The 27,478-nt window shown below is 39.3% G+C and overlaps 2 protein-coding genes and 1 long non-coding RNA gene across 9 annotated transcripts in view; 1 reads left to right on the top strand and 2 right to left on the bottom strand.

The window, feature by feature from the left end:
• Window positions 1-9,521, bottom strand: part of ranbp2 (RAN binding protein 2) — a 30,419-nt gene extending 20,898 nt beyond the window's left edge. For both annotated transcript variants that reach the window (XM_044365195.1, XM_044365196.1), the window contains exons 1-12: window positions 9,279-9,521; window positions 7,241-7,308; window positions 7,028-7,139; window positions 5,065-5,217; window positions 4,621-4,851; window positions 4,322-4,464; window positions 3,837-4,032; window positions 3,411-3,551; window positions 2,898-3,057; window positions 2,325-2,506; window positions 1,670-1,869; window positions 726-849 (exon numbers count right to left, since the gene is read on the bottom strand). In XM_044365195.1, the coding sequence (XP_044221130.1) occupies window positions 726-849; window positions 1,670-1,869; window positions 2,325-2,506; window positions 2,898-3,057; window positions 3,411-3,551; window positions 3,837-4,032; window positions 4,322-4,464; window positions 4,621-4,851; window positions 5,065-5,217; window positions 7,028-7,139; window positions 7,241-7,308; window positions 9,279-9,350 (1,782 nt within the window). In that variant the 5' untranslated portion in view covers window positions 9,351-9,521. The remainder of the gene's footprint in view (window positions 1-725; window positions 850-1,669; window positions 1,870-2,324; window positions 2,507-2,897; window positions 3,058-3,410; window positions 3,552-3,836; window positions 4,033-4,321; window positions 4,465-4,620; window positions 4,852-5,064; window positions 5,218-7,027; window positions 7,140-7,240; window positions 7,309-9,278) is intronic.
• On the top strand, window positions 8,190-15,983 carry LOC122991829. Its single transcript, XR_006405917.1, has 3 exons — window positions 8,190-8,201; window positions 8,346-8,348; window positions 15,813-15,983. It is a non-coding gene; the product is annotated as an uncharacterized LOC122991829 (long non-coding RNA).
• Window positions 12,205-27,478, bottom strand: part of LOC122991826 (LIM and senescent cell antigen-like-containing domain protein 1) — a 31,174-nt gene continuing 15,900 nt past the window's right edge. For 3 of the 6 annotated variants that reach the window (XM_044365201.1, XM_044365202.1, XM_044365200.1), the window contains exons 2-11: window positions 21,947-22,106; window positions 20,497-20,563; window positions 20,263-20,383; window positions 19,685-19,834; window positions 17,648-17,798; window positions 15,904-15,996; window positions 15,077-15,125; window positions 14,717-14,792; window positions 13,984-14,172; window positions 12,205-12,701 (exon numbers count right to left, since the gene is read on the bottom strand). In XM_044365201.1, coding sequence (XP_044221136.1) covers window positions 14,028-14,172; window positions 14,717-14,792; window positions 15,077-15,125; window positions 15,904-15,996; window positions 17,648-17,798; window positions 19,685-19,834; window positions 20,263-20,383; window positions 20,497-20,563; window positions 21,947-22,106 — 1,012 coding nt within the window. In that variant the 3' untranslated portion in view covers window positions 12,205-12,701; window positions 13,984-14,027. Of the gene's footprint in view, window positions 12,702-13,983; window positions 14,173-14,716; window positions 14,793-15,076; window positions 15,126-15,903; window positions 15,997-17,050; window positions 17,144-17,647; window positions 17,799-19,684; window positions 19,835-20,262; window positions 20,384-20,496; window positions 20,564-21,946; window positions 22,107-27,020; window positions 27,470-27,478 lie in introns of those variants that run through there. The other 3 variants (XM_044365198.1, XM_044365197.1, XM_044365199.1) reach the window with 3 other exon arrangements.

Here is a 27,478-nt window from a genome sequence, read left to right as displayed (position 1 = left end):
CATCTTCAAAAAAGGCAGTGCAGCGTTGCAAGCATTTTTTGATTTATTGACTAAATAATTACCTTTGCGAGATGAACGTAAAAGTATATTGTGAACTTTCTACACCGTCACTCAGAGACTGATGTTAGCGGAGCAGAGCAGCAAACGGCAGTAACAATCAAGACCAGCTGACCATCACACAAACAACTTAAACCAACTCTGAGGTGAAGAGAATAACTTGGTGCTCGGTCTGTTTCTCCCCAATTAACCAAGTCTGCATCTAACACAATCAATGCGATAACACCCTCCTCCCCCTCTACAATTCTCTTTGGGTGTACATGAATCTCATTGGTGACCCATTTGGTCTCAACAGCGAATTTTGCCAAAAGGTGAGGAGTTTGCATCTCTGACAGCAACTTCCTCTGTTAAAGTCCAGCTGGTAACCTTTGTTATGTGTGTCTTCCCTCTCCCTCATTTCCCGTCATAATTCTACAATCTCTATCTAATAAAGGCATAAAATGCCAAAAAATAAATAATTAACAGCACAAATGACTCTAGAGCTATAAAGTAACTTATTTATTAAGAATATCTGGATCAGAAATTTCCTGCAACTTCATCTGCATGTCAAGTAACCCCACATATGAGGTCCTGACCCTAAGGTTGGCAAACACTTGTTTTTCTAGCTGGCTACTCGCTGAGCTTGCAGAGAACAGTGTGTGTGTGTTTGTGTGTGTGCGCGTGTGTACCGTTTGGCTGAGACATTGAGCCCAGTGGATAGCCAATGCTGGTTGGAGTCCATGTTTCTCTCCAGCCCTCAGAGTGTTCAGTCCATGTTGCACAATCATTCGCAATTTTGCTGACATGCCAGGACTACAAGGAGACACACAACAAACACACTGAATATTAGATACACATACAACAGTCACGCTTGTTTTGGTCTTTTCATGTCACTAAACTGAGGACAAACAATGAAGCGGGCAGAATGGCAAGCACCCAGCTGTGGAAATTTTATGTTTGTGCCCAAACCTGCTCAACTGAACTGTCCTTACATGACTACAAAGGAGTTTCAATGTGAGTTTAATACTGTTGTCAACAAGTTTAAAAAGTGAGAAAATGTTCATTCTTGCTTTCTATTTTCTGCGATGAGATTTAAAACTTTACAATTACTGACATATTGATATGTTTGGGGGGAAAATGCTAGGACAAGAGAGGGTATAACTTTCAATAACTCTGATTAGAGACTATAAGAGACAGCCTGACAGCTTATATTTTTGCAAATCTGTAGTGTGGTGTAACTCTAATTTGGCTCAGCGTTCCTCGTTGACTACGATTACATGCACACTAATATTCCACAATTATTCCAAATAGTACAGATAATGTACAATAATATTCTGAATTTGATATGGGTCATGTAAACAGCATATTACGTTTGGATTACATTTGGAATATGCGTGTCAATTAGGGTTTCACTTTTTCATATTGTGATGTGATAAACGGAGTATGCACGGCTACATGTAAAAGGGAATATTAGTGGAATATTCATTTTCATTAGCCATGTAAACAGCCTAGTAGGAATATTGTCATTTTCGGAATAAGGGCGAAGACCGGAATACTTTGTGCACGTAAACGTAGTCATGACTATCTTCCGAGTATCATATTCTGGCCGGATCCCTGCGGTTCTGACACTCACGCAGCTCGCTGGTGAATGAGGCTGTAGATGGCGTCCCACCACTCCCTCTGTCTGTCGGTGGTCAAGAGGCGGAGGAGAGGGAGGGGGAGGCAGCGAGGCTCGTAGAGCTGCTGTTGCTGCTGCTGGTTTATTCCGCTGCTGATCTTCGCCGTCTCCTGGAGCTGACAATGGCTACAGAACACCACACCACATATAAACACCTGGATGGAGTAAACGAGAGGAGAGTCAGAGGCCTTTACGTTTTCAAACAAAAAGCAGAAAAAGATTTCAGAACCAAAAATCAGTAATGAGTTGCAAGAGTGCCTCCCCTGTGCAAGTGAAAGTGAAAGATTACTGAAAGTACTACTCAGTGAAGTCAATCACACACCCAGTATTTCCCTTTTAAAAAACCATTTCAGGGGAATTTTGCATTTATCAACTTTAGATAATTATGTATCAACAATTGAAAAGTCTTCATCATGTCTGTTTACAATCTATATTATACATATTTTCTCCAATGTATCTGTTGCATATATATTAATATCTTCAATTTAGATGTATAATTTCATCTTGCATTTTTTTGTGTTTTCATACTTTAAATAACTTTCCTTTTCTTCTCTTTTCATTCTCTTGTTACGTGGACCCAACATAACAACCCACACGCAATGCCACCCACCTCCAAATCCAGCAGGCAGATTGACTCTGGTGCATTCGTGTCCAGTTTGGAGGTTTCCAGGGTAAGCCTTGGAAAGAGTTGCTGTAGCCAATCCCGCAGGGCTGGTCTCTGTGCCAGAAGTGTCCACTGCAGCCCCAGCCAGCTCAGATGCTGCAAGTCACCACCATGCAGCAGGATGGAGCCTACAGAGGAAGCACCAAGTTATTAAAATATAGGAGTGCTTACAATGTGCTTGTTAAAAAACAGAATTAATGTTTATGTTAGTTAGGGAAGTCAGTTATTGTAATTTGGTTTCTTTTGTCAGGATGTATTTGTTTCCTTCCTAGTTAGATTTGTTTTGTTGGCATTTGCTCACTCTGAAGTTAAATCAAGTCAAGTGCCAATTAGTTTACATATTTAAAAACTAAACAAAAGGTTTTTACAAACGAATTTAGAATAAAGAAATACATGAATTGTCCTCTTTACATTTCTGCATTCCTAAGCTTAATATTATCAGTTACAATAAACAGTTATAATTATCAGTTATAATGATCAGCCTTTAAATTCCATATTAGTGCATCTCTAGTTTTGTACCTGCGTCCCACTCAGCCAGCTGAGAGATCTGTGGAGTCAGTGCGTTAATGGAACGAATGTCATCATTGGCAATAAAGGAAGATCCAGTAGAGGCCTGCTGTCCAAACAGGAGATCGAGCAGAGAGTTCTGACCGCTACGGTTCCCAAACGCCTCAACCACCTATGTATGCAAACACACAGAACATACAAATGTGTCATTTTCTAAACTTTAAAGTAATTAAACATCAGTTTATTAGTGCTGTCAACATGTGATGGATATGGTGCAGAAAATGACTGTTAGCAAGACAAAGTAGAAGTGCATCTATCATGTTCATTACAGTGATAAAATATTTTCATTTATAGCAGAAAATCTAAGTTCCATGTATTATACTAGATTAATCAAATCGATTAATCACACACACACACACACACACACACACACACACACACACACACACACAATAAACCTTTTTTCATTCCAGGCTCAAAGTGCTACAACTTCTAACTACACTGATTCAGAATGCATGGACAGACCTCTCTGATCAAGGTGGATGCGTCGGTGCTCAGATTGAGCAGCATGTGGCCGGCTTGACTCAGTCGGTCGCTTGCCAGCAGCTCCAGAAGCTGTGGCGCTGACTGGTCTCTTTTGGTCACTTTATTCTTTGGTCTGGGGACCTGGTGGAAGGAAAAAAGAGAACAAACTGCATCCAGAAATCCGTCTGCATTCAAATGTTCCTGGCCGCGGCTCCCTAATGCGGTCTGGGTACGGAAACTAAGTAAATTAAACTATTAAGACAGTAAAACTTATCCTGTAAGGCAGCTGTTAAAAAAAAAATAATTGAGAAGTTCAGCTTTCTTATCTGTATCCATACCACAGAATTGCTCAACAAATTAATTAGTTGTCCATGTCATGATAGGACTGGACATATACTGATCATATTTGTGTCGGTGTGTCAGTACCTGGTATGCCAGCAGGTAGCATAGTGCAGCCAGGTCAATGACGTCCCTCCAGGTCTTCTGCAGATCCTGAGGCAGCTTCAACAATAATGCAGCAGCATGCAAATAGAGGTGACCGCGCATCTCCACAAACACCTCACAAAGTTCGTCTGTGTGGCGGCCTGCAACGCTGCTCACTGTCTGCATAGCTTGGTCAAAACTACACACACAAACACACACACACACACACACACATATTTGTATAAACTGCATAAACATGGGTGTTGTAGAAAATAGACTGCAGATTAATCAATAATGAAAATAATCATACGTTGCAGTCCTAGAATGTTGTACATCCTCTACAGGCATAAACATAGCACATAACGTAAATATATAAAGAAATTTAGTCCTGAGTGGAATCTAACATTACATTTGGTTTCATGGCTACGTACTGTAAACATAGACGATTTGTGTATACAAACACTATATTAACCTAAACAAACACTTACCTTCTGAGGGCATCAATGCTGGGCTGCACGTCACTCCCAGACAGTGTGATTCTCAGCAGGTTGCAGTGAGCCAATAGCAGCTCTCTCTGGAGACGCCGACACATCTTCTCATTGCTGGCAATACTTGGCTGAGCCAGATACTCCTGAAACAAAAGTCATCCATTTTTTTAGTATTATTGTGAATTTAAATGCAGATTTTTTAACGGTATGAAATACAAGCCAACACCATACAACTTTTCAAAAATGCACACTAGTCCGACCATGCATAACTGCCCTTCCACATTAAAGTCCATGCTGACCTGCAGTGTGTGCACCACCACAGTGTACCAGTCCAGACTGTTGCGAAGCATGCCCTTTCTCTCAGCGGCCAGGCAATGCTTAACGGCCTCATCCAGCCGACTGTCCTGACAGAACAGCTGAACCAGCTTCACGTTCACATGTGCGTCAGCTGGCCGTGCTGCAAGCTCGGCCTGAAGGAGGTCAAAGAGTCGGTTCCAACCCTGTTGACCTTGACGATTCAACAGACGCTCCTGCATAGAGGGAAACAGGTAAACCAGAAAGAGTCAGTATGGGATCCTGTTCATAAAAACATGAAATGAAGACTATGAAGACAGAGAGGGGAATATAGTAGGCTGGAAAATGAGCAGCAGTTGGTAAAATATGAATGTAAAGAGTGATATTACAAGTTGACAGATGCAGTGTCCAACAGAGGTCTTGCTAATTCAGAAGAAAAGGAGCCTCACCTTCAGGTTAAAGACTGCGGGGTTCCCCGGGAGCAGCTTGGCAGCCTTCTCCACCCAAAACTCAGCTCTGCTGTCACATTCCTCCTTACTGACCAGTAACTCAGCCACCTTCAGCACCAGATCCCTCTGGGCCGGGTTCAAGTCCACTGATCGCTACATACACACAAAAGTGCAGACATACTGGCATCAGCTTTTATAAAAGCCTGTATATATCAGATCTATCCAAAAAGCAAGACTCCTCCAGAATACAATAACCAAAATGTGAGAGAGGGAGAAAAGAAAGACCATTTAAGTTGGTTACTTCATTTATACCTCAGTGAAGTAACATATTAGAGGAGGAGGGAGCAGTCAAATTTTTGAATGATCAATGAACATGATAAAAATCACAAAATTTTAAACATTGTTAATAAAATTGACATGACTTCAATGGGATTTTATCACAATTTCATTTTCTCTTTGACTTTGTTTGCCAAAGAAATAGAATAATGTGCACCATGTGCTCTATTAAATGTTTAATCTCTCTACTTTTTGATTACAGAGGATAAAAATGTGACAGTGGACTAATCACACACACACACTTAACAGCACAATGGGGCCTTTTGATAGCTTCTGTGCCCAACTGTAGTGCAATGAGTTGTGGTAAAACAACTTAACCTATAATTATATTATAATTACCAACAATGCCCAGCTTGGCACATGTGCTTCCAATTATTAGTTGTATGAAGGAAACTTAGAATCTTATTTAAGGACCAAACCAACTAAATAACATTAATCATTACACCTCTTGCCATTTTCAATGCATGCAATACACTACAAATTGGTTCTCACTGGATCTCAAACCAAATTTTAAGTGTTTCATATTGTGCTAAAATGAATTGACCCTACATTAAAAAATGGTCAACAGGAATGGAAAGCATACACAATTCATGGATTGCGTTTAAAGCACTTCCTGTTCAGTAAAATAAACTACATTCAGAGTGTACAAGTGTAATTTCCCCTCCCTAAGCAAGTATTAATTCCAGCCTCAAATACCTGTTTGGTTGGGTCTACAGATAATTGAAGTCTGTTCCAAACAGAAACCTTGGGCCCTATTTAAATCGTCCAACAACAAGCTTGAAGTGGCAGGTCTCGGGCACAGAGACTATGTGGTTGTCTCCAAGCGCAAAAGCTATTTAGGTTCGCGTTATGCTCAGCAGCGTAAAATGTGAAAGTGCTGGGAACAGTGGAATATAGTTCAGAGGGTGTGGTGATTATTAAATACACTCTTAGTCAGTCATACTTCTGAATCAGCTGTGTCAATCACAGTTAAGTATGTCAACAGTGAGCCATCAAATGAGGAACAGTCTGCTAAAGCTGATATGATCACATTGATCCAACACTATTTCACTCATATGGATAAAAGACACTGTAAGAATCACTATTAGATAAATGCCAACAGCTTCACCTGCTTTTTGTTCCTGATTTAACCACATTAAACGTTACTTTTTGATTTAAATAAAGACACTGGTTGGAGTGGTTAAAGTTTTTCATCGTTTCATCAATCAGTTTCATGATTCTAAAGCTTAATGTTTGCACTTCATTTCATTTTAGATCCTATTTGCTGGAGTTCAGCACCAAGAGAACAAAACACAGAGTCACTCACTGTTTATAAATGTAGAGATTAAACAAGGGAAGGAAAACTGAGAAAACACTCATATGATACACTATCTGGGCATTAATTAGGGGTATCCCCATCCTGATTTGACCACTTTAAATGGAAAATGGACTGCAGTTACACAGCACTTTTCAATCTGAACGCCTCTTATTCACCCACACACACACACACAGATCACTTTCATAAATGGACAAGAGGAACCAGACACCAATCCTGAAAAAGGCCCAGCCACACCATGCAATACACTCTTCCAGGAAGAATCTCTTTGTTTTGCATATTTTTTCCCCCCAAGAGTCATGTTCCTCGTACCTTGTAACATCCTACTGCCTTGTTGATGTCTCCCTCTCTCTCATAGAGCTGTCCAAGGAATTTGTGTGCTTTGGGATCCCTCTCTTGGACTTTGAGATACTCTGATACATGTCTAGGAGAATAAAACAGATTGTTATGCGAGGGTACTGTGAGTATAATTTCTCTGGAGAGGCAATAACATTCAGTCAACCACAGGGAAGCTCATGTGCTTACCTTTTTGCAAGTTCATACTCTTTTGCTTCAAAGTACAGCTTTGCAAATAAAAATCCTTTGACTGGCTTCTGTGGAAAGAAAACATCAATATTGAAGTTTAGTGAATTCATCTTGGTGTGGACCGGCTGTTTTCACTATTACAGATGACAGTTAATTGGCAAAAGAGGGAAAAACTCCACCTATGCCCTTGTGTTGCTCTCTCTATCCACAAAATGGAGCAAAAAACACCCTGATGGCACCTCAAAGTCTGAGTGGAGACAGCATGGCATTAGAAGGGTCTGTGGGCAATTCTCTTGTTTTGAGTCAGACTGCTTAATCTCAGCATGGTTTGAAGGTCTGGGGAAAACCCTTAAACTACAGAGTTCTCAAAACAAGTCAGTCTTTAGTAGTGGTGAAAGGACTCATGCCCACCAGACCAAGGTCAGTGTTGCCTGCTTGTACTTCCAGAGGTTCAATAATAACATGGACACCTGTTCCTTCAGGTTCAGACATGTCACGAACTGGAATAACTTACTTTTGGACGTTAAAACAATAAGACACAAGTAATTTTAAGTGGAAGATCAATAAATGAATTATGGAAAATCTGGCATTGTAAGTTTATCATCCAAGGTGACTTGATTTTATTGAAGATAATGTGGGTACTTCTTGGTAGTATGAAGCCACCAACACACCTGGACTCCTACATCTATGCTATGCAGCTACTTTTGTAGTAGTGTGCGATCCGTTGCCATCCTTCTAATAATGTCAAATTAACGTTTATATTTATTATATATGTTTAGATTCATTAAATGTTTAATGCAACATGTGATGCACAAACCATATAGTTACAGTTATCCAAGTCAGCAACTTAAATAAATACTATCAGATTTCTGAATAAGGTTTGGGGTGTGTAAACGGCTCATCCTTTGGAAGCATTTTGTTCCAGATGTGTTAAAGGATAGGTTCACAATTTTTCAAGTCTGTCTTAAAACAACAGTCAGGTGACCAAATGAAACATTGAAAAGAGGTTTCACTTGCTGTAATTGTTCCTCTCTTTCATATTGGCTATTAAAAGATGCCCTTTAAATGCACTTTCAATGTAAGTAATGAGGGCCAAAATCCACAGTGTGTCCACACAGATTTTGTGCAAAAATGTAGTTATAAGTTTATCTGAAGCTTATATGAGGCTTCAGCAGTCCAAGTTAGTCATATCAAGTGGATATCTGCCACATTTACAGCCTGTTTAGCATCAAATTCCCTATTTGTGTTTCCTCAAAAGTTTCCCTGTTGAGCTGCGGTGGAAGTATATAAACAAAAAGAGGGACTTTGGCACTATGAATCACAATAAGAAACATCTTTATTGGCCAAGTATGTTCACATATAAAAGGACTTTGACTCCGATTTAGTGGCTCTCAATGTGCTTACAAATACAACACAATAATCCTCAAAAAACTCTGAAAATAAGACTAACGTTGAAAGCTATCGACTTCATAGTAGCTTCAGATAAACTTTTAAATACATTTTAGCACAGATAGATGGATTCTGGTCCCTATTACTTAACCTTTAAGAACATTATGAAGAGATCTTCTAATAGTCAGCATGGACAGGAGGGGTGATTACAGCACGAAAAACCGGCGTCAACGTTCATTTGGGCTCCTGACTATTGTTTTAAGAAAGGCGTGGAAAATTGTGAACCCGTCCCGGCTGTAGTAGTAGTTGGTAGTTGCTAGCTGTGGCGTTACAAGTAGTCATGAGCTGTTTGTGGGATAGCTAACTAGCTCGGCTACTCTAACAAGCCCATGCCGCGCGTTTTCCGAGCGTGAAGGGGAGGACATGACGAAGCGTCATCGTGTCGGTTAGCGCCGCTAGCCTTAGGATAAGCCCGCGGCAGTTAACAGATATTACACATAACATAAAACTAACCAAATTAACATCGGTTCAAAAAAAATAACTGCCATTAATGCCCGTTTGATCGTGGTGTCCAGGCCTGTCTCCTCACGCCGGGTTGGTGTGAAACGATGGCAGCAGCACGCTAACGTTAGCCGCCGGTTGAACTTACCTCTTTGAGGGAGGGAGAGGAGCTCTGTACGGAGGAAACGTACCGGTCCACTTCAGTCTTACTCCGCCGCATGGCTCCCCGAAAAAAACAAAACAAAGTACTGCTAAAGCGGTTGACTGTGGTGCATATAATACGACAATTCACAAAATATAAAAAGCTGACATAATAGTCATTCCGTGAGCGTTAACTCCCCATGATGATATTATTGCGCAGTCTCATTAACGTCAAATGGCAGAGGGGTCACGTGGTTCGTGCGCTTACTTGAATCCAGCTCGCTGTCCAATGAGAGCTGAGCATTCAGTTTGACGCACACTGACGCACTTTTATTGGTCGTGTGGTCTAGATGGTAACTCTAGATTCGAGAAGGTTCTCGCGAGAGTGAGCATTTTAACCCAAAACATTGTATTTCCCTTGCCGAATGTTTTTTTTTGTGCCTAAACCCTACAAGACCTTAACCTCAGCGTTGTCACATCATAAGACATTGCTGTTTTGTACAATGACAAACAACGCGCAAAATGAAGGAGCACCGTGTACAAATCCCGCAAGAGCAAATCTAGAGTTACCATGTGGGTTGGCTGAGCCCGAGACAAAGTTATGTCGTCTTTGCTCTGTGGAAAGTACGTTATGTTTTTAAAGTATTATTATGCCAAGTTAGGGGGACTACTACATGGGACTACTTTTTTCATCTACCTTTTAATGTATTATTATTTATTTTATTATTTTATTACTTTTTTTTATTATGATGATTATTTTTTTCTTCTCACTTAAAATTATTGACATTGGATTTATATATAATGCTTACGTTGTGGTATGTTCTTCGTTTTGTTTTATTTATATTATATGATTAAATTAGTTTGTATCATGGGGAATAAAGTACATGCATGTATGAAATGTGTTAAATAAAAAGTTTTAAAAAAACAACAACCTTCCATTTATACTAATATAATTCTTCCATATTACACTAAACAAATACTAGTGATGGTATTAATTGAGAATATAAGAATATAAGAAAAAAGATGAAAAACAAGCAATACTTGCAATACTTTGATTTTTTTTTTCTTTAATAAAGCCGTGCATGTTGCCTTCATCAGGGTTAATTTAAACAACTTTTTACAAGGACTGTAACAGTGTGTTAATAAATATAAATGCAGAGATTACCCCTGTATCAGTGTTATCAGGGGAGATGTAGTGTTACCAGAATACTTATTTAACCCATGTTAGTTTGCCAAGGAATGGCCTTTTAACTCATGTAACTCTGAATACGTTACTTTCAAGTAGGCCAATCGAGTCAAAGCTGCAAGAAAACCATTTGGAAATACTGATAATGTGTATTAAATCTAGGTATTCTGTCCTACCTTTGGATTTAATCAAATGCCCCCAATGAATCCTATACATGCTAATGATGTCATGTATGCAAGAAACTATAAACCAAAAACAATACTACATCCACACAGGTAGCATTGACATACTGTACATGTTTATTCAGGTGAGTTGACAGCATTATCTTTGATATAATGAACAATAACTCTCCATTCAAGTCCAAAACATGCACTTTGGTGTGTTTACATGAATAAATATTGTATTTTGACAAGCAATGTGATGATAAAATACATATCTGTGTATATCTGTGTAGAGTCACCTCAGTCACCCCAGTTGTAAGATATCAAATAAAGCTTTCTACCGGACTATTTTTAGTGACGCTGAAGTTCTGCTTCACAACAGTCCAGCAGATAGTTGTACCTCTACATGACATATGACAAATGTGGCATACGTAGTGAAATTCAGAACAGAAACATAGGCTTTGTGTTTCTGTGAAACTGTGGAATGTGTCTTTCTATTTAACTATTATGTAAAAGACAAGCTTTCTATGGTAAAATACTGCTCAAGCGAAAAACATTTTTTGAATGGAAATTATTATTTTTTTTACCATTCAACAGTTGGCTTTCTTTCCTAAGAGGGTCTGAGCCCTGAGGAAGTCTGTATACCTCACTAAGAGGATCACTTTCCTTGGATTACAAACAGCAGAGACTCATGTTCTAACATCTAACATTGCTCCCGCATCCGGTCCCTGCACAGGCCACAAGCCATCAAGTTGTAACACACAAGAGTTACCAGTTGCCCCGCAATAAATCCTGTCACCGTGAAGCTTATTATGTTCAGTATTTGTTGACATGGTGTAAGAGGTGTTGAGTCTACTCTATGGTCATTTCTGAGGCTGTATGTACAGTAGTTAGTGGTGGTGTTGTACAGGATTGCTGTATTTTTAAAGGTGCTTCTTATATTCATTTGCTTGTAAGTACTTACTATAAGAGAGGACAAAACAAAAACTGAACATTATAAACTTGGGATTTATTTCAGGGCTGTTCTATTAGATTATATTAGATTGTACAAGTGAACCTAATAAACTGGTAACTCTGCGTAAATGCCAGTTTGCATAGATATCGCTCCACATATACAATGCATAGCACATAACACTATAATCCAACTATAATCCAACAAACTTCAGCTATGGTTGAATCCATTACTGAAGCTTTGAGGAGGATACAGTACGTCAAAAAACCGCTGATGCAAGAAAAAAAATATCTGAAAACTTTATATAGAGCTAAACACAAACTCATTTTGCGTAATATTAAAGAAAATAAGCATTTATAATACATGAAATAATACATATAGGTGGAAAACAGTAAATATTAGAGATATTATATAAACAAACTGCATTTTTTTCTCAACTTTCTTTGGGTTTTACTCTATTATTATAGTCAGTAACATTAGTCAAACAGAAGTTGGCAACAGTTGAACCTGTCAACAGAGGTTTTATTATTCCCATGTTTCTAAGTTTATACTGTACATAATCATGAAATACCGACCATCATCATGTGTTTTTGGGTTTTATATATATATATATATATATATATATATATATATATATATATATATATATATATATATATACATAGCAGTGAAATAAGGCAAGCATGTGAACATATATACAGTACAGTGCAGTATTTGAGCCAAAAGGCACTGAACAGGTTAAAGTTAAACCTACTGACTGACAGTCTGTCGACCCATCTGTCAGTTTCAGGCTCATGAAATGACCTTCGACGCTTTGCTGCTGTAACTGAAAGGACAAAAAGTGGAGAGTTCCACTGAAATAACCGATCCTAAATTTAACACACCACCTGACATGAAACACAGAAAATGCTATCTTAAACACGATTGTCGATTGTGAAGATGTGACTTCTCCCTTGCATGGGGCCACCTTAGGGTCTCATCTACCTCTCCCTCCCTCCTGCTATGCATCTGTGTGTTTACTTCCGTGCGACGGTTTCAGACAGCTTCTTCAGCCTCTTCTTCAGCTCCAGCGGGAATTTCTCATAGCACTTCTTACACACTGGCTTCATGTCAAACTCCACAAACTTGTTCCTGTGGAGGAGACATTGAACAGTAAATTAGGTGTTGCGGTCTGTCTAAGTTATGTCTCGTGTCACTTATTAATCTGTTTGTATCAATAATTGGTTATTCACCATGAAAAATGGTTTGGTGACATTCTGGTTTGTAGCTCCACTGGAAAAAATACTGAGTAGCATGTTTTTTGTTTATTTTAGAGTTTCTGAGAAATTACCTCTTTTAAGATAACTTATAGATTATTTTTCAGTAATTGCATTTTATATTACACAATTAAGTACAACTTCAGTGCTCCTGCTCAAGTTGGCCATTTTTCAACCTATACAAAAGGCCTTGTAGTGCAACATTAATTGTATTATACTTGGATTAGGGTTATGTTTTTGCTCCTAAGTTTGTTTTTGTTCTAGTTAGTTAGTTATATAACTCCTTAACCTGTTATCCTTCACTGACTGCAGACAAGTACAGGAAACATGGGAAGCGAGAGAGGAGATGATATGTAACAAAGGTCCTCTGCCAGAATCAAATCAGGGACATTACAGTTATATAATATGCATCTTAACCACCAGACTAGTATTTCTTAATATTGTCCATAGATGATCTTATATTTTTTAATGAACTACGGCACTTACTTGAAAGAAAACAATCTAGCATACATATCCCATTATTGTCTATCAGTATGTATATTATGTGGATCCACAAGCTGAAAAAAAATATTCTAAACATTTTCTACGTTTAAAATAACACATTTTGAGGATTGTGAAGCCTTGAAGGTACAATGTGGTTTATGTGTTCTTTATAGTTGTTTTCTGTATCAAATGCCTTTAATTCCACTAACACTGGTCAGCTCTGTAAACCTTTTCCCCTCAGCTGCTCCTGGGCGGCATTCCCTCCCAAAGCAGATAATCGCTGGCAGGAGAAGGGCACGTGTCAAACCCGGTGGGACCTGGGCACTTCCACAGCTGAGGCCAGAAAGCTGCCGGAAGCGATTAAGGCTTTACCCCTTACGCCCAGACAGATCGAGAGACCCGAGAAACAAAGCCGTCCCTTCAGCATGTGACTGATCTGATTTTCCTGTTTGCATAGCAGAGGTTACCAAAGTACCAGTCTAATCTCTACTTGTGTTTCTGGCTGAGAAGTGTTCATGTACTGAAACACTTCCAGTGTTAGGTCACTCAGATGTGTTTACCTAAATCTCTGCTTTCATCATAATAATAGTAAGAGGGATAAAAAGTGTTTGAAATATGATGACGATGAAACAGAGAAAGTTAAGGAACAGACAGGAAGAAAAGTGGAAACTGACCAAAGGAAGAAGAGTGGAAGTGTGGAGAAAGGAGAAAGACAAGATCACAGACACATGGGTATCAATGTTTTCTTCTTCTTGTCTTTTGAGTCGCGTTCACGCTTGGCCAGCCGGCGTTTCATGTCGTCCGGCAGGCGTTCATAGCAGTGCTTACACACCGGCTTCAAATCCACTTCCACAAACTTATCCCTGACGGAGCAGGGAGGAACGAGAGGAAGGGGAGAGGATTGTAAGAGGGGGAAGAGAAGAGGAAAGGCAGTTGGAGGGGAAGAGAAAGATATAGAGGAGGCGAGAAAAGAGGGAAGAATGAGAACAACAAGATGGGAAAGAGGAGAGGAAGGAGAAGTGAGAGTTAGAGATAGGGCAAGGGAAGGAAAAGGGGAGCGAGAGAAGCAAACAAAAGGACAAAAAGAGGGAGGATAAAAGGGAGGAGAGGTGGAGAAAAAAGTCCACAGAGACACAAGGTTATTAGAGAAAGGTGAGAAAATCAGGAATAAACAGGACAGAAAATCAGGCAGCTCATAGCAGATATGCAAATAGTCCCAGATGAAGCATAGTTGTGAAAGAGAAAAACTACAAAGTAAACAGAGGGAGAGAGATTGGCCGATTCACACGTGAATTCCAGCAAGTTTAATTAATACTGAATTTGTTTGGGTTAAAATATGAGGATTGATCCCACTCCACAGTGACAGCATTTATGTAAAAGTGTATCTCTTAGACTCGTGTTACTTACTTGAGGGTGAGCTTGGTGTTGCAAGTAGAGCAGGCAAAACAGTTGACACACCAAGCCTTGTTGAGGGCAGACACCACTGAAAAAAAAAAAGAAGAAACACACCACAAAGTCACATGAGAAACTGTCCCAGATCACCATCACATGAGTCAAAGGGTTTATTCTTGAATTCAGAATCTAATTTTCAAAGGGTGGCCTTTAAAAGAAAGCTACAGTCAACATCATATAAAAGAAAAGCAAGTTAAAAGGGCACTGATGAGGATTGATGCTAACAGAGCTGCACAACGAATGACATATGACCACCTCTGTCCATTAATAATTATAACATTCATATATATTTTCAATCAGAACAAGTTATCTCACCATCTCCCTCGATAACACGATTGCAGTGGTAGCAAACATCTCCAAACAGCTGAGCGTGACGAGGGAAGAGAAACAGAGAGGGTTAGCGACGCGCTGTCACATCTTATGAGTTATGAAATCATGTAACACAATGCAGCAACAGCAGTCGTTGTCACGGTTCACACTGAACACTCTGTGTTCAGATGCCATGCAAACAAGCACGGGCTACAAGGGCATCCCTAAAAGCAGAAGTGTTGTGTTGAAAAAAAAACACTAGGTGGAGTCATTACAGTGACTGATGTTGGTCTTTAAGACCCAAGATGGTTCAGATTGAGAGTTAAGACTCCAGTAAAAACTTACAAGTCAAAGTAATAATACAATGAACAGCAAAACTCTTTGGTGTGTTACTGAGATAAGAAAACTTTTCCTTAAGAAAAGTGATGATGACTAAACTAGTTCAAAAAATGTCTTGGGAACAAATGGAATATCACGCCAAGTCTTTCCCATACCTACTTCATTAATTTCTTTCTTCTTCTGCTTACTTTATCATTCAAGTTGAATGAAAAATGACTTCTCTAATTGGAAGTTAGCTTGTAAATGCATGGTCTTTTTTGCAGTCAACTCTCTAATTTCAAATATGTCGAACTTTCCCACATGACCAATCCTTTTTAATCATTTCATCATCACTTCATAATTTAGCCTCCCTGAAGTCAGATGCAGTCACATCTGGTTGCTATTCTTGATTTTGGTACTTGAGAGATTACAAATGGATCCAGAGGAGGAGAGATTTCATGTTTCAATGTTTCCATGTTCAACGCAAAAACTCCGATAATACTGTCGAGTGTTACCTGGTTGTAGTGTGTTTCACAGTAGGCCAGGCCCTTGCGCTCGTAGTGACGGTGTCCAAGGAAGGGTTTCTCACACTTAGCACACACAAAATGCTGCAAACAAACCCATGACCAAGCACACATGGTTAGCACAGCAATCAGTCAGTTCAACAGCACTTTCAGACTGTGCCGCAGGCAGCAGCGCAGTCTGGCTTAGACATTATCAGGTCAGGTCAACACCACATCAGTTCAGTCCAGCTGTCTTGCTACTGCGTCCAAATTGAATAAAAAGAGGAGAGAAGGTGGAGCTCTAGAGGGTGTGTTAATCCTCCAAACAGACAAATGAGGAATTAATTGTAGGGTTTGACATAAATTCAAGTAAAGAGTCCAATATTTCCGAGAAAGCCCCGTCTTTGCCTCACAAATAATTGAAAAAGGACCTCTCATGTGTCTGTGAATGAGGACAGCATGGGTGAGTAAGAGGGTTACACAAATATGGATTTTTAAAAGCCAAAACAAAGGTGATTTTGATGAAGGGTGTTGTTAGCCAGTGATTCCTGCCAATATTCAATGTTTCTACACCCACGATAAAGAACAGATCTCTTGTAGCGTATAAAAAGCCTCTGAAAGAGCATGAAACATGATTAGACAATAAGACCCCAGAGACCATTATCAACCCATTTAAACCACAATTGTTTGCTGCTACGTCAGCACATGGCTTTTACTGCCAAAATCAACACATTACTGATATTTTATGCCTTTTCTGTTTTCTTTTTTTTCGGTGACTGTGGGAAACTGCAAAAGTTTATTATTTGGCCCGAATTACGTATTATAATTTATCATAATACTTCATAATAATTCTCTCATAATTTATCATCATGAAACAAGTTAATAAGAAATACTAACAAAGAGAGCAATATACATATAAAGATTTAATTAGGAAAACTAATTCATTTGCAAGCTGGTTGAACAATATAATCAAGACAATCTGGCCAGCAGTTATCAACATCATGCTCTGGACCAAAATGGTGGTCAGTCAGAGAGCTTCTTCATAAAAGACCAACGATTAACCTCTATATTAGTGTAACCCTTGTATGGAGGCCAGGCAGGGAGGAGTGAGACACGGGGCAGCAGTCAAGTGTCGGGGGCCAATCCTTAATTCCCTCACCATGTCAAAGTGTCTCTCACAATAGGCGCGACCATTTCGCTCATAAAACGGGTGACCCTGAAACGGGCGCTCACACACAGTGCACACGTGATGCTACATGTGGAGGACGGAAGACAGGAAAACGGCCATAAAATGTGAAAAGACAGAAGAGAGGTGGAATGACGCCAGAAAGAAAAATAATAAAAGAGACAGATTGCATGTAATGGAGGGATGATGTAGGAGCGGAGATGACTGAACACAACTGTGGAGATAAAACTGGTAAAAGTATGAGTCACACACATGATAGATGTTTAAGAACTCTCACCGGTAGGGAATGAATAGAAAATAACGCAGAAAACAAAACAATTGCCATAAACACTCTTGAATAAATAACTAAATACTGAGAACCTTGGAGATAATATGTTTGGATTAGAGGTCACTTTTCTCTTTCTGGCAGTAAAAATCAAACAGAACATAGACAATGAATCATTTAAAATGTAAATACATCTGAAAGTAATCTGACAGTCAGGAAATGTGAATCCAGACATTTAATTAGTGTGTTCTAAGCTTAAGGTAACTGAAGTTGTTTTCAAATAGGTATACAGTTTAACATCGCACCTCCACATGCCACTGCTTGCCCATGGCGTTAACCACACGGCCCTCGATGGGTCTTCTGCAGGCACCGCAGATGGGGACACCCATCTTGTCATGGCAGGGCAGACAGTAGAGCTCTCCCTTCAGCTCCCTGGCATCAGCAGTCAGCTCTTTGCTGCAGAGATGGAGGGAAATTGTAAACACTAGATAACCTTTTGTTTTTATCAGGTAAGGCAAACTGATGTACGTACAAGGCGGTTAAACTCATTCAAATGTTGATGATGCAAATGACAAAGAGGTATTTGTTATAAAAAAAGAAGAAAATAATGCAGTAGAATTATCACCTTTCTGAAAATGTAAACAAAAACTGACAATGTATAAGCTTTGTAAAGGTAATATTTATGGCAGAGTGGTTGTATTGGATTGCATTAGATTGCACAGGTGTTCCTAATAAAGTGCTTGGTGAGTGTATGCTTATGTAAAATAGGAACATTTGAAAAAAACATCAGGTCTAGTAATAATATGACGTCAGCTATGGAAAATCACACCAAAACAGCGTCAACTTGTAACTGATGGAGAGATCCCAGGATATTAACACATCTCACAAGAATATTAGTGCTTAAGCTGGCACAAATATATTAATGATTAATGTTAATATCAATCATATCATATCTTACAGCACTTACTACAACACTTAGAGATAAGATGCGGTATATTACCAGTACATAGTGACAATGGAAGATAGAGAGGTGTGATAGAAGATAAAGTATCTGTGAATATTGTCAGCGAAATTCATTTCATGCTCTACTGTCCTTTATATCATGATTTATACACAAAGACAAATATTGTTTAAAAAAGTTCACAATCCAGATTTAAATTTGATAGGAATTGAGGATGGAGCTTTAATTTAATACCTATTTGATGATGTGTTTTAGTTTTCTGAATATATTTCTAAAGTATGGGATAGGAGGAGCAAAGTAACACATGACAGATAAATTCCTCAGACTCTATTCTCTATATATTGCAGACTATTGGTCTATGAAGTGGATCAAATATACAGTGTTTGACACTAATGGATGCAGATGTAGATTTTGCTTTGTTTGGATTTGTGTGTTGTGTTTTGTGCTTATGGAGCTGCGTTTGTATGTTTGTTGTGTTTCCATTATGGAATATATCTCCTGGAGCATCATTTGTGGGTGGTTTATGTTTATGTTCGGATGATGTTGATGTATTGTGCTGTTAGATGACGGTCGGTTTCCATGCTGGAATGTTGGGTTTGTTGTTAGTTCATGTGTCTGAATAATCCCAAGAGGGATGGGTCATATAATTGACTGAACATGAAAATAAAACTATTTCATTCATTCACACAATGAAACATGATTTTAAAAAACCCACAAAATGCAGTAGGCGGTTGAAGTTATGTGATAATGCAATTACAGTCCTTACCCTTCTCAATCAAGAGATGTTGCGACACTTTGACTGAGTCAGACCACTGTATGTGCATGACTGTGCTGTATGGACCCACCCATACAGGCCTCCATGCTCTAATAATTGTGATATTGCATCTAATAGTTATGTTTTTATTAGATTAGACCTTTGAAATAATTCCTAAACAGCGTCGCCATTACACACTTTGTCCACCAGAGAGCACTGACAAGTCCATCATTTTGCAAGTGCTGCATATGCTGTATTTGATCCAATTTTGCATAGACTGTGCTATGTTTGTAGGATCTGAGAAGTTTTATTTATAATAAGAGCATTAAATCAGTGAATCAAAGCAACAAATACTTATAATAAACTTGATATTCAGGATGTTTCATTTGAATATTTCTGAGCATGAAAGTGTGCCTAAACTTGGCAGCAATATGACTGTATAACACATAAAGTGTGATGTGGGATTAAAGAGACCTCTACCTGTGAACACAGAGTTTGTTCAGGACTATTCACAACCTGACGCAGCTTGCTTCCTCTATCTATCACCCGGCCCTCCCCTTGCCTCCCCGCTCTGGATGATTTGCGAGACTGGCACAGCTGGCCAAGTTTGTGTCTGTGCATGTTTACCCGCAGTTGTTGCAGTTGAAGTGATCCGGGTGATAGGGGTCATTCTTGAACAGAAGAGGCTGCTCGTCAATAATGGCGTGACACTTCTGACAGATGTACTTGCCAAGGCCCCGAGCTTTCTCTCTGTTGTGGCATGGACGACACAGGTGCCTGATTGGAGAGAGAGAGAGAGAGGGACAGATAAGAGTTGGAAATTATACACAAAAAAAAAAAAAAAAACACTGAAAGGCCGAGATACACTTGATTTGAAACTTTACTGATCTTCTAAGTTGGATCAGTGAGGTATCTAATGTGTTGCAAGGTCAGTCAACTAATAAATCTCCCCTAGAACAGGAAGGGATTTGGCACGTGCTTAATGAATACGAAAACATTTGGTTGTATTTTTTCCTGTGTGATACAATGAATCCAGAGTCACCGAGTTCATAAAACAGCAGAAACTTTGTTTAAGTCCTCGTCAACTGACACAAACTGCAATTCTTCACAAGGACAGAAACTGTCTGCAAGTAGCGTTGCATAAAAACAGACTTTAACTGATGTGATAACTATCTACTGATGTGATAACTATTTCTAAAACTGACCTTCCAGCATTCTTAACAAATCCAACGTCGGCGAGAACGGCCTGGCAGATGTCACAGCAGAAACACTCTGGATGCCAACTGTTGTTCATGGCCTTGATCACGCGGCCAATGATGAACTCACCTGAGAGAAGAACAGATGATTACGATGCTTGTTCATGAGCAAAACAGTTACATAGATGTTTACGGTCGAGAAGGCACAAACTATTTTTCTTTCGCGGCAGTTCGTACACTTACCGCACTGGTGGCAGCAGGGAGCGAACAGCATCTGGAAGTCATGTTCACAGTATTTCCTGCCTTCAAACTGTAACAGAATTTAAACAATTTGTACACAATTAGCATACATTAGCACAGTACACAGATGTACATTTACATACTATAACTACAATTACATTAATTAACATTATATTCCCAAAAGAATATATACACACAACCTCTCTTTCTAATATTCTTCCTAATAGAGGACTATGGTGTGTTGATCAGAAATGGCAGCATCAATGCGTCTTTGTTATCCAATGATGACGACAGCTGCAAAACATCATTCAGCATCACTGACTGATGAACTAGAAGAGTTTCAAACAGCTTTCAGTGCACCATGACTTCACAATACATGTATTGAGGACATCCAAACCTGTCTTTTTACAATCTACAAAAAATATTGTAAATAATTCTTGGTGTGCATTTTAACTTTATTTTTGGATTCATCCCTTTAGATTGTTAGCCAATGATTCTGAAATAACTATTTTATTATCACTCTAATGTATCTGATTCCATTGTGCAGTGCTTTCTAAAGCCTCAATATTTACAAGTTAATCATTGATCATCAGCAACGTCAACCAAACACACATAAACCAAGTGAATTATAGCTATTGAGGCCCTAATCTAGTGTGGATTAAAATACTGACTTTGTATTTATTTTTCTCTCGTGTTAGCAGGCTATTACGGCTCAAACACACAGAGGGAGGGCCGATATTCTCTTGACTGTTTATTTATGGCAGGTAGAATTATCTACAGGGAATCAAAGGTTAGTGTACACTAACGCCCTCGGCTTTGATGTTTACATCGATCGGAGCTTTAGAGACACTTTGTCTTTGATAGACTGACAAACAGAAGAGCATCAGGTTCTCTGGGGCCAGCCGGAGAGACATCTGGCCTTGTGTCAGGGCTGGTAAGCAAACAGCTTACTGGAAGTGAGCTCCTGATAATTCAATACTGCATTAAGGTTGTGCTCACCCCTCTTTATTTACCTCAACATGTCCGAGGGATGTGCATGAACAAGAAACCCTCCATTTGCACTCAACGGTGGTTTAAATGTGTTTCAGGCAAGAGATCCACACGAATCTGAACGTACTGATCTGTCAACACATGCTTTAATGTTAACTGTGTATTTGGATCAGAGTGTAAATGTAACTTTACGGCAGGGCCTGCAGCAAGTGTGTATGAGCAGTGCAGAGAGCAGCTGCATGCTACAGTGTTATAAGAACATGTTTAGACCCATCAAAGCAATTTGTCTTTTTTTTTTTTTTATACATAATGTCTATATAAAATCCAGATCATTTGCAATACCTTGCTTAATGTAATACATTGCCTTCCAGGTGTGCTTAAATCTGTCAGTGACTGCATCATCTTTTAAATGATGGATGATGAAAGGTATATTGGAAAAGTAGCAGTGAGGACGACGTGTTACCTCATAGAAGAGTCCCTCTGGGAACTGCTGGAAACACTGGGCGCACACAAAGCACTGCTCATGGTAAAGTTCCCCGTTACTGTTCACGATCTTCTCCGCCGGGGCAAAACCACTCTTGCAGCGCTCACACATGGCATTGGCCAGAGCGTTGGCCATGTTGCTGGGAAGAAAAAAAAAAAATCATAATCAGGATCGGAGTGGACTTGCAAAGTTAAAACACTCAAGGACATCTAACCATCAACACAACAATATAATAATATATATTCATTCTATTCATATTACAGTACATTTGTATCTTTATTATTTTCATTTGCTCTCATTTAGAAACTGTGCCATAAACTTATAATACAGCGTGTTCAACAGTATGCACTGAGAGGCATATTTAACTGAGAACCATTGTTAAACTTGAAATGTTTTTGGCAGATAAACTTATCTTATCTATAAACTTAACATTTTTTGCTGATTATTTTAGGAGCACAGATGTTTCATGGCAGTGTTTTCTAAATATTTAACTGTCAAGTCATAAGACGTAAGATAATAACTCCGTAATTTGCTATTTCTTATTTCTAATTTAATTAAAACTTAATGTTTGGGATTTGAATGTGACCATGCATTGGTTGAACATGTTTAGGTTTCATGTTGAATTTGTTTCTATGTGTCATTTTTGTTAAATGACAAAAAACGGACTGTGAAAACGACTGGGCAAAGCGTTAACCTGGGTCAAGTCAGGACACTCCTAACACCAATGGTTTAACATCTATCATGTGTTTCTCCTGTTATGAAAACAGCTGGAAGATCCACTCAGCACAAAGAGAAAGGACAAGCAGAGCGGGGAAAATGTGATGTAAGAGGTTATCAACCTAATGCAAGGATACACACACGTGTTTATTTTGGCTCTGCTCATGTGGGTGTGGGGATGAATGAGACGGGAAACCTACATGTTATCTTTTGAGGGAAAGTTCAACTGCACTGAAGTCTGTATTAGCAGTGTATCTGTCGGTGATGTGTGTATGTAAATGTACAGATATGGGTGAATATGCTGTGACACCCTGCCAAAAACATCAGTCCGACATTGACCGATGACTGTTTTAAGAACAAACCCTGGTAATGACATGTGAAGTTAGAATGAAATATGAAGCCAATACTGCCATTTTATTAAACAATCAGTATTGTTACTGCACTTTGCACAAAACGACCGTAATATATCAACGGGGCAGGGCTCCAGACTAATATTTTCTCACACTGGACACACTGGTGCCAGATACTACAGCACGAAAAGTGGCACACCCTAAAAACCTGCCACAGTGCTTCATGTTCTGTTTTTTCTGCTCATCATCACAGCAATCGATGTTAAAAAATTAAAGTTACATAAACTTTAAATTAACTTAAATTGGTAATCAGTAAAAAAAAAATCTGATTGACATTTCTCTCCTGCACTTCACATACTCGTGCACAAACCCTTCATACATCTGATCAACACCACACACACAAGCCATCTGTGTTTGCTTTTGATTTTCAGACTGACAAACACTGCAAATGATCTGGAAACTGAAAACGATCTCTGTGCCACGCAGTTGGTGAAGCGTACGTCAGTTTATATTTACAGCACATAGTTTTTATAGTTGTTGACAAGGTCTGGGATTTTGATAGAAGTCACGCTGTCATCTAAACACTGCTCACAGTCGGCTGACTGGTCTGGTTTGTATCTAAATTAATTCTCAAATTAACGTTTTTTTAGACTTTAATCTCATAGCAAACTTGAGCAGAAGAGTGTGACTTCTTGTCCTATTTAGAGATGGGTGTTATGGATGACTGTGATACTGCAAAACATGATTCAGTGGACAATGCTCTTTCATCTCATGATATACAGTATGTTGTCATATCACCAAACCCTACTTCTGTTACAGATTTATGCCTAGGCTGAACCTTGGACTAAATCCATGATGATCCTATCATGATTCAAAAACACAGTTATCAAGCTGTTCCAAACCAGTCATAAGCAGCCAGTGTACAAAACAACAACATACTAGCTAATCAATAGCAAATGTATCAACGCGGATGCACACAATTAACAACTTAATACCTGAGGCAGACTGGAAGTAAACATGTAAAAAGAGAAAAAGAAAAAGGAAGCGAGAATGATGGTGGAACCACCTGGTTATCTGCTTTGTTGAAAAAGGTCAGAATACCAAAGTGTATCTAGGCAACACACACACACACACACACACACACACACGCGCGCGCACACGCACACATGGAGTGATGCCATCTGGTCATATTAACTTAATTAGATCAACTTTGGAATTAAACAGAATTCCAAAAACACCCAGACACACTGCTCATCACCTCTCAATTCTAGGTCTTTACTCTAAACTGCTTGTCATTTTTAACAATACACATTTCAGTTCTACCAAATGTCTTCAAGAATCCGCACTATAAAAACAGGTAGTTGGCACGCCCTTTCAAATGTACTGACTACGCTGAAACAAAATGCAGCAATAAGCACGACTTCCTTCTGGGTCCGCTCCTCACAAACTTTTCAAATACATATTGTTCTATATACATAGTCTGAACTGATATCACACACTCTGACAGCCCTGCCCTGTCCAAAGGATTTGTGGGAGGAAGTGATACATCTGTTAGGCATTTCCACCCTCCTATCTGCCTCTAGCACCCTGCATGAGTTAGAGACAAGCCTAAAAGCAGTTGTAGGACTAAAACAAAATAGTTTTTCTTCATTAAACTCAATGTGGTGGCCAGTTCTCCCAGTCTTTGTTGCTGGTAACTGTACTCTTGTCCTTAAAAGGTTGCGGACAGAAGTGTAGACAGATCAATTAATCTGGAGGAGGTGTTAGTATTATAACAATGGCATCAGCTTCATCAGCTACCCAACAGCTGCCAGTTGTGGTAAGGCAGAAGTAATGCTATCAGGCTGGCTGCTGGGTGCAGCAATGGGCGCAAAAAGCTTTTTTTCCCCGTGCATCATCCAGGCTTCCCCAACAACGTGCGACCTTAACTGACTTTGGTAACGGTGTCTTTGTTTATGGTCGACTTGGTACAATTTTTTTAAACTAATCACATTAACTACCTTACCGTACCATTATTTATGGTGGATCAAACATCTGCTGAGGTACGTTGTACATTTCAAGAAAAATGTACTTTAGATTAAATCTAATAAAATTTTATTTTATTATCCAAAAGGGGAAATTAATTTGGTCAGAGGTGCCAGGTGTCCAAACTTTTGACTGGTACTGTACATATGGTAAAACCATAAAAGCAAGCCATAAAATACACAGACACTCATATTCACACACACACACATCACTACAACACAGACATCTGTTATCATTCTTGGGTTCAACATCAGTTTTAATGTTTGTGTTCATGTACTTAGTATGAAATATCCAAATATATCATATTATATATTTAATATGAGAAATATGTTCAGCAGCAAAAACAGGTATTGAAACCAGATAAAAGTAGGTTGGGGAGGAAAGGTTTCTTAAAAAAAAAACCCAGATATGATTCTCCTTCCTCCCTGTTAACAAAACCATGTTGGTCTGTGACTATAAATGGAGGCTGGTTGTCAGCAAAGCGAAAGGATCCAGACTATCTCCTCTGTTATGAATACCTTCTGTTCCCTCCACCCTCCCTCCTCTGGTCTCCTCTTGTCTCCTGTTCTTCTCTCAATGTTCTGTACATGACAGCAGGTCCCTAACTATATGGACAGTTAAATAATCCATCAATAACAATGACTTCCTATACCATTTTTAAAATATTTTCAACACTTATTATAGAAAACAGAGATTCACACATTGCTGACAGTGATATTCAAAGTTTAGTCGGTGTCTTTACTGAGCACAGATGATTTTTTAACATTACTGTCTTATCAGACTATCACTGTCAACTATTTCAACCAGCTCTGTCACTTGAAGCATCTTAAAGTTGTTACCACCTCCAACACCACTGTATATTTGTCTTTTCTTCAACGTACAAGTTGAAGTTCCAATCCCCACTTTTCGTATAGCTTGTACTGTCCACATGGTCCGAATTTGTATTGATCCAAGCCATATGGAACAGTCTATAGATGCCAATATAACACTTCCCAAAGACTAAATGTAAAATCTGTCCGTGGTGTGCTTTCTACCACCGTCGTAAATAATTGTAATGTTTCCATGACTGACGGGACTCTCATCAGCCACCAGTGACGTCTGCCACTTGCTTGTACCACCTGAGTTTTACGTCCTTCACCCAAATTTAGATTATCTGTCTCCAGCATCTGATAACACTGAGCCAAAAAAACTTCACACTTCAAAATGTCCCTTCACAAACCTGTTGGTGACCCTATGTCTACGATGAAGCCAGATCAGTCAGAAATACAGCATGTATATTTAGCCTTCCTGTCCCTCATGCGCACATACTTGGAATACCAGTTGGCATATTCTACTTTGCATAACAACCCCTTTGGCACAAAAATAGACCTTCCTGTGTGCTCCTTCCTGTAGAGCTCGGAGCTATCCTTGTACAAACATGGCACCTAAGGCGGCTTAAGCAAATCAAACCGGCTGGTAAAACTCAAACTACTAGAATATCAGAATTCTTCACATTCTGTAACACTATGGTAAGCTCAGAGCAAAATCAACCCGAAACCTTCGTCCTGGTCTATGATACTCCCACAGAGATTCTGCCGTTAGGTTTTAATGACTATGGGTTTTTGTAGGATGATGACAATTGAAAGTGGAGGTGTGTTCCTGAGAATCATCTGAAACGACACTTTAAACCATCATGTCATGATACATCTACACACGTAAATCCACACTAACTCAATACTTAGCAGCTCGTTGAAAGAGGATGAGGCCGGTTCCACTCCAGGTTTTAGCAGAGTAAAATTTTTTCACACCACACTGATAAGATTTTTTTGGTGAGACATCTCAAACATAAAAGTAATAATAATAATAATAATAATAATAATAATAGGTGTGATTTAAGGAGCAACTTTGCTTTGAAGGTAAGTCTCATCATCATCACATAACCACAGTGCTTTTTTTTCTTGTCCTCTAAACTGTGGACTTACAAGCGAGCATAAAAATCACAAAACTCCTTATAGACTTTGACATCGCTCTTCCGCCTCTGGGACTTGGAGACCGGGACCTCGGCCTCTCCCCCATCACCACCCTGAAGCCTCTGGTGATAACCATTCATCTCCCCGTGATGAAAGTGGTCGGGGGCTTCTCCATCCTCAGGTATCGATGGTGGCAGAGCACGACCGTTCATCTTGGCACTCATCTACAACAGGGCCGAATTAATTGCGAAAGTCCACGTATATAAAACCTATATAAAAGTCAAATATCCAAACACTCAAATAAAAATCCTCTGTGCTGGTTCAATGTTAGTTTCCAGTGATGAGAATCCAGTAAGTAGTGGGAGCTGTAATCCACATAGCAAGAGAGAGACCGAAACACTGATCAGACTGTGCTGGGAGTACTCTCCCTCTCTCGTTCTCTCTCACACATGGAAACACACACACACACG

Source organism: Thunnus albacares, chromosome 11 (assembly GCF_914725855.1).
Source record: "Thunnus albacares chromosome 11, fThuAlb1.1, whole genome shotgun sequence".
Taxonomy (NCBI): Eukaryota; Metazoa; Chordata; class Actinopteri; order Scombriformes; family Scombridae; genus Thunnus; species Thunnus albacares.
This window is presented reverse-complemented; position numbering and strand designations above follow the sequence as displayed.